The sequence below is a fragment of the Pinus tabuliformis genome, chromosome 7 (assembly GCF_031772625.1).
Source record: "Pinus tabuliformis cultivar Carrire ecotype Pingquan chromosome 7, CPIR1, whole genome shotgun sequence".
Taxonomy (NCBI): domain Eukaryota; kingdom Viridiplantae; phylum Streptophyta; class Pinopsida; order Pinales; family Pinaceae; genus Pinus; species Pinus tabuliformis.
The window spans coordinates 88,143,768-88,151,202 of NC_142293.1; the positions used below are offsets into that span (position 1 = coordinate 88,143,768).

Sequence of the window (7,435 nt, forward strand, 5' to 3'; positions counted from 1 at the left end):
TAAAATACTAATTGTTGTGTTATATGTTGATGATGTTATTTTCACAGGTAATGATGATTACCTTATTGAAAATTTCAAAACAGACATGAAAGAAGAATTTGAAATAACTAACATAGGTTTGCTGAGATAATTCTTAGGAATAGAAGTAGAAAAAAATGGAAATGGGATTTTTATCTCACAAGAAAAATATGTTAATAAAGTGTTGGAAAGATTTAATATGCAGGAGACCAAGGCAGCAATCACTCCCACAGTGATGGGATTAAAACTCAGCAAAGAGGACAACAACAAGGAATTTGATCCTAGTTTGTACAAGAGCATAGTTGGCAGCCTCATGTATTTGACTGCAACTAGGCCGGATATAATGTATGTTGTTAGTTTAATTTCTGGATTCATGGAGAGGCCAAAAGAAGCACATTGGCAGGAAGAAAAAATGATTCTGAGGTATGTTAAAGGTACTAAAAGGTTTGGCATTTTATATACTGCTTCAGAATGTTCAGATTTAATTGGATACACTGATAGTGATCGGAAGTGTAGATGATCGAAAAAGCACATCTAGTTATGTTTTTCACATGGGTTCAGGAGCCATTTCATGGGCTTCTAAAAAACAACCTATTGTAGCATTGTCTACAACACAGACAGAATATGTGGCAGCTACAGCAGCAGCGTGTCAAGCAATTTGGATGAGAAGGATGTTAAGGAGTTTATGCCAAGAAAAAGCAAAAGGAACTGTGATTGCATTATCCAAGAATGATGTGTTTCATAAGAGAACGAAACACATTGACACAAAGTTTCATTACATCACGGAATTGGTAAACAATGGAGAAATTGTTTTACAACACTTCAGAACTCAGGAGCAGGTTGCAGATATTCTTACCAAACCATTGGGGCAGAAAAGTTTTGAGTTTTTGGGAAATGTCTGGGTATGATTGATAACCCAGTAGTTGAAATTAAAGGGGAGTGTTGAAATACTAATTCCAACAGCAGCATTTATTTCTAAAAACCGTATGAGGATTCGGAAAGGTGGTATTTCTCGAGGGGGCAGCAATCACAATCAATAGCTGCCACATGCCCTGAGTGGTTTGCCAAAACCACTTTCCTAGGGCGGTAATATTGAGTCAGAAAGGGTCGTGGTGACAGCTGTAGGATTAACATAGAGTAAAATCCATGGTTAATAATAAACAAAATATATTGCCATGTTGAAGTAATTAAAGAAATGTATTGTGGTTGGTAAATGTACGTAAAAATTTTTAATTTTATTATTTTTCTAATTCAGTGGAGTATGGAACAAGTAAAAGGTAAATATCATATTTTTGATTTTTTGTTGAATATGTAATAAAACACAAAAACCTAGCAGTGTGAATGTAATTTTTTTTGTTGAGAAGATGAAACTCAATACTTAGTAGCGCCTATGAAGTAAAAAATAGAGCCTATGAAAGAAGTTAAAAAGGAGTAATTTTTTTTGGTCCCTCTATTGGAGAAAGAATTTTTTGTAAATGCAATATTATTAATGAATACAAATTTCTTTTGTGTGTTGGTGAAACTTTGTCTTCAACAAAAACAAATTTTTAGTTCCTCTGTGTTAAAAACAGAGCATTATTCTCTGTTTATGTTTGTTTGAAATTATGAAAAATGCCCAACAATAATAACGCTCTAATGAGCTGACATGCACTTAGAACTTTCTCCAATTCATCTATGCCCAATTTTCTTGTCCTTGTTCTTTCTCGGTTGGGTTAGTGATAGGGCACCCCATGTTAATTCCTAACTTTCCTCCTGTTAAAATTTTGATGTCCGATTCCAAAAATAGAGACTCTCTTTTAAAAACTCTATACTTATATAATCGAAATAATTAATTAAACCAGAGAATCCAGTCACAATAGACGCATATGTTTAACCATTGATATCAAATATGATGCGTGACTTGTAATGATATTACAATATAAAAGAGGAACCAAAAATTGCCTGCCAACAGAAAAAAGTTCAAGTTGAGAGAAAATTTGTTTGTTGCGAACAGAAAAGTTGAATGGAGAGTAATATGAGGAGAATCTTTGTTTGAGATCTTGAATTTTGAACCCCAATATTGTATTGCTCTTGCTCTTTACCGGCAGTGATTGCGTGATTCATTCTAAGAATCATTCCAAATCACTTACAAAACAGAGCATAAGTGTTAGGAACATGGATGAAATTGCAGTGTGAGACGTTGGATTATGATACAGAATGAATGAATAAATAAGTCAGTTGAGGATGCGGCAAACTTTCCTGATCTCTCCCTGCGACCCAGTCAACACCTCTATTGCGCCCATTTTCACCATCGCTCTCCCAAACTTCTTTCTCCAAATGGACGGATACTTGGAGTTTATCTTCACCATTCTCGCTGTCGATGGATTGGACATCAACGTTTGATCGGAGGGCAACACTCCACGCTTTGCTCGAAGACCCAAGTAATATTTCTCATCTAAACATGTGGGCGTCAGTGAATCCAAGGGAACGGTGGTGGGGTTAGAGTTTGAATTGGAATTTTGTATCGGGCATTTGGCTTTGAGCGACGAAGCGAATGGAGGGTCCATACTGGGGTCCTGATGACCCGTTCCACTGAAATTGTAAAGCCTATCTGCACTGAACGAAGAGCAATGTGAAACCCCAATCGAATGCGCCCCTGCAAAATTATATAATTATAATTATTGGAAGATTAAAACATGAATACGATGATGGGATGCCTGCATCCGTTCAATCGAATCACACAACCATACCATATGGATGCTTGTAATAGCTACCTGAGAGAGTGACCATGTCTTCCTGTGACAAATATTTTGCAGCGAAACGTTGTGTGAGCTGGTTTACATTGAATTGTGGAGGCGGTAAATTCCCTGGGATGTCTGATGCTCGAGAGATCCTTCCGTCTCTTCGCCCTGCTTCCACCTCCCAAATTAATCCTCCAGCCTGCGCCAATATTCATGGATATCATCAATACAATATAGCGAGGCCCAGTCTAATATTAACAATAACAATTTATTATTATTGAGTATGAAATTTTAATCACCCACCTGGTAGGCGCTATCTCTTGCAGCGAAAGCAACTATGTCTGCACATGAGACGACATTCGGACATCTGGCTTCCAACATCGACTTTGCTTCATCAATTACTCCGAACCCACGAAGGCTCGGATTGTTTGCCGGCGAGTCCTTCTCTGCTTTATTTCCAGGCGTGGAATCTATAAGTATTGATCCATCGCATCCCTGTAAATTAGATCAGACCCATTATTTATTTCATGAAATTGATATATCTATCTATATATATATATATATATATATATATAGCTGATTATGCTGATCATTAAAACATACTCACTCTCACAAAGCAGTCATGAAAATGCATCCTGATGAGAGAAGGTGCAACGCCGGGATTTGCTTTCACAGCTTTCGCCACAGCTGCGCTTACAATTGCCTCCGCCTCAGGGCACTTATGACGGTAGTAACCCACCTTTAATCCATTTGCGTTCGCTGCTGTTATTACAGGAGGAGATGTCACTGCGCCTAGTAATACAATTGCTACTACTAAATTAAGTAGCCAGCGATCATGACCAATTGATCGATAATCCATTCGGATTATTGTCCTTAATTAGCTTCAGCACCAGATACTTTATTATCCTTTTAAAGAATCCCCAATTTATTTGCAAATGCAAGGAATATCCAAACACCCACTCGTTTCCTGAGACTAAGCTCAATCTTCTCATGTGGAATATATATATATCGTTGGAAGCTGGGTGCCCTATATATGGCGTGGCGTACCTGGGTAATATGCCATGCAACATATTTGACCAAAGTCTGAGGATGAGACGCCATATGAAGGGTTGAAGCAATCAGGAACCCTTCAACTCGGATCATCTGAGACGAAAGGGTCACTGATGATGATAGAAGAGTTGAAGCAATCAGGAACCCTTCAACTCGGATCATCTGAGACGAAAGGGTCACTGATGATGATAAAAGGATGGAAATGGTCGCAAGCAAATCCCTCCCATTCGCTTCCCTTCCCTTCCCTCCCCTCGCACGGAAGGCGCGCTATTGACGGGATGAATAGTTGCTGTTCCACCTTTGACGTATTCAATGCATACTTCTTTGGGTGATGGGAATCAAATTTGAAGTCCTCCTACTCAGCCCTCATTCGCTTTTACGGAGTCTTCCCTTCATTTCCATGGACCATCCATACAGAAAGCGGACCTGTCAATTTTGAAATGAACCAAATAATAATGATGGCTCTCCGCAGTTAACATAACATCCGTTTCATATGTTAAATATATATATTCCTATTAACTATTATTATGTGAGATATAAGTCAAAGCGGTCATACGGTAACTTTTAAAAAGATTAATACTATTATAAACTTACTACCATTATCCTTAAATCTTCTTTATAATATATATATATATATATATATATATATATATATGTATGTATATATAATTACTACCATTATCCTCAAATCTTGTTTATAAATTCGTAAAGATAATTATATTATTAAAATGAATAAACTGATATTATATGTTTTTTTACATCAATCGAATCGTATTGTATTGATATTAAAGATAATTATATTATTAAAATTAAAAAAAAAAAATTAGTTGATATTATATGATCATTTACATCAATTAAATTGTAGGGATATTATATTAAATTCGGTTGATATTAATTATATTATTATTGGAAAGAAATGATAAAATTATTATTGAATTAATAATATTGTTATAGTATTATTTATGGAAAACCAAATTAATTATCAAAATACAAATTATAAATCATAAATTTAATAATTATTCATCAAATTATTTTTATTATTTATTAATTATATTATTATTCATACAATTGTGCATCAATTTACTTACTTAATTAATTACACATTTAATCATAGTAATTAAAAAGACTATTTGATTAATAATAATAATTTAACTTGGATGGAAAATTGACACATGAGTAATTTATTGATGGACAAATTGCTCCTACTGATTTGACTATTAATGTTTTCCAAGGTTTACATACATTTAACCTAAAACATAGTGTAAACTATTCTAAACATAGTGTTTTCTCTTCCCCCAACATATTTTCTAGTCATTTTTGCTTGAAATCCACTAGAAATATGTTGCAATGGTATGTTTGAGTTACATCTTGTGCACAATCCAAAATCACTTCCAAAATCACCAAGGGCTTTCGAGGGTGATGAATCTCTTTATGCATTCAAAAAAACAATTCAAGCAATAAAAAATTACAATCTCACCAAAAATTGTGTTGCTCGCAAAAATCTTTGAACATTTACAATATTGATGGTTTATTTTGTATCAATAACCCTGATGTTATCCATAATTCTTATTAACGTAATAGTTATATTGGTTAACGGTGTTGTCACTTTGAGTGTAGTTGACTTTTGTTATCCATGGTTGACTATGGTGGACTACAATTAAAATATTTAATAATATCATTACTTTACGGTTGGTGTTAGGGAATGGTTACGGCGAATACATAACATTGTTATTAGAAAATTTATGTTGCGTTGTGTTCTTCATTAAAGGTTATGTATCACTTTACGTTGCAATTTTCTATAAGGGTTATGTTACATTAAGATGTTTGACAATGATTATGTGAATTTATAGAATTATTTATGGTAACCCAATTAATCAGTTTGATGACTAACAAATACAAATTATAAATGATAAAGTTATAAATTTATTAACTATCCATTAAATTATTTCTGAAATCTTGATTATTTATTAATTATATTATTATTCACAAAATTGTACATCAATTTATCTAAACTTAAAAGTTAATTATACGTTTAATCATAGTAATTAAAAATTTGATTTGATTAAAAATAATCATGATGATGATGATGATGATTTAAGTTAGATGACAAATTGACACACGAGAAATTTATTGATTGGCAAGCTACTTTTAATGATTTGACTATTAGAGTTTTCCAAGGTTTACATACATTTCACCTAAAACAGAGTGTAAACTATTCTCCCTGTTTTCTCTGGACTCCTAACATCTCTTCTAGTCAATTTTGCTTGAAATCGAGCACGGATTTGTTGCAACAGTATGTTTGAGTTACATCGTGTGCACAACGAAAAATCCATAAGGGATCTTCAGGGCTTTGAATCCTTTTATTCATTCAAAAAATCAATTTTAGCAATGAAAAATTACAATCCTACAAGGAATTGTGTCGTTGCGTTTTAGTGAAAAAAGAAATTCCGTTGAACATTTAGAATATCGATGGTTTATTATGTATATCAATAACCGAGATGGTATCGATAATTGTTATTAACATACTAGCTGTATTGGTTAAGGGTTTCGTCACATTTGCTCTGGTTGACTTTCGTTACCCGTGGTTGACTATGGTGGACTGTGTCGCATGCCAAATATTGTTATTAGCAAAGTTATGTTGGATTGTGCTCTTCATTAAAGGTTTTGTAGCACTTTTCACTGCAATTTTCTTGAAGGGTTACGTTACATTACGATGTTTGCCAATGGTTATGTGTCATCGTAATATTTATCTTTGCTCATTTACATTGGACTGCAATGTTCCTCTACGGTTATATCACGTTGTGATGTTTATCAATGGTTGTGTTGTAATACTATGGTATTGCTCAACTGTTATGCTGCATTACGAGGTTCCTCAAAGGTTTTAAATAATTCTAACAATTGATGTGTAACACAAGTATGAAACGGTGGGTTGCAACACACTATATATGTCCATTAGTAATTGTTTCCTATGATTGACTTTTTTTCCATAGTTTGATTGTCACTCAGATCAACTAACTATAGTTAAGTGTGGACAAATTTGGTTGAACTTTGTCGATTGTGGTTAGATGTGGCTTTCTATCACCGACCACAATGGATTACAGTTAACTGTCATGGATTTTATTTATGCCACCTTTTGGCATTCATCTTGGATTACCTATACTCAATTTTTATGTTCTTGAATGGTTATGCTGCAGTGTGGCATTCATAATTTAAGGTTTATTCTATATTAGGTTTGGTTGTCTCTCGTATTGTTAAGAATTATAGTCCCACAGTGCAATATGAGGTCATAAATTTAGGGACCAAAGGGGATCCTCAAAACTATGATTTTGGGAATAGGATATACTCCAATGGAAAGATCGTCATTCATCCACTTATTGAAAGATTAAAATAATATAATTGCATGGACTTATCAAGGTTTTAAAAACTTTTAATTTCATTATGAAGTTGAATTAACATTTTTTGAAAGGTGGTTTGCAATGCCTAAGTATAATAAAAATGAATTTGGCTATGGAAAATCTACCATAACTAGATTAGAAGATGAAATGGGAAAAGAAAAGGAGTCCATTATAGCTGTTGAAAACATTACGATAGTAACATAGAAGGTAAAAGAGAACACATGATATTTTTTATCTTACAAAGGTTGTCGA

General features: G+C 33.8%; 1 protein-coding gene across 1 annotated transcript; it reads right to left on the bottom strand.

Moving 5' to 3' along the window:
• Positions 1 to 2,059: 2,059 nt before the first annotated feature.
• LOC149245387 (peroxidase 5-like) lies at positions 2,060 to 3,711 on the bottom strand. The gene is made up of 4 exons (XM_089455578.1): positions 3,346 to 3,711; positions 3,042 to 3,233; positions 2,772 to 2,937; positions 2,060 to 2,653 (listed from the first exon to the last, which is right to left on the bottom strand). The coding sequence occupies exons 1-4, from the start codon at positions 3,595 to 3,597 to the stop codon at positions 2,232 to 2,234; spliced, it is 1,032 nt and encodes a 343-aa protein (XP_089311704.1). The 5' UTR covers positions 3,598 to 3,711; the 3' UTR covers positions 2,060 to 2,231.
• Between the last annotated feature and the right edge of the window lie 3,724 nt (positions 3,712 to 7,435).

Excerpts from the sequence above, each read along its gene's own strand:
- LOC149245387 (XM_089455578.1), bottom strand. The coding sequence starts at position 3,597 with ATGGATTATCGATCAATTGGTCATGATCGCTGGCTACTTAATTTAGTA. Across the intron at positions 2,938-3,041 it reads CAAGAGATAGCGCCTACCAG|GCTGGAGGATTAATTTGGGA; the intron begins GTGGGTGATTAA and ends ATATTGGCGCAG. Across the intron at positions 2,654-2,771 it reads AGACATGGTCACTCTCTCAG|GGGCGCATTCGATTGGGGTT; the intron begins GTAGCTATTACA and ends ATAATTTTGCAG.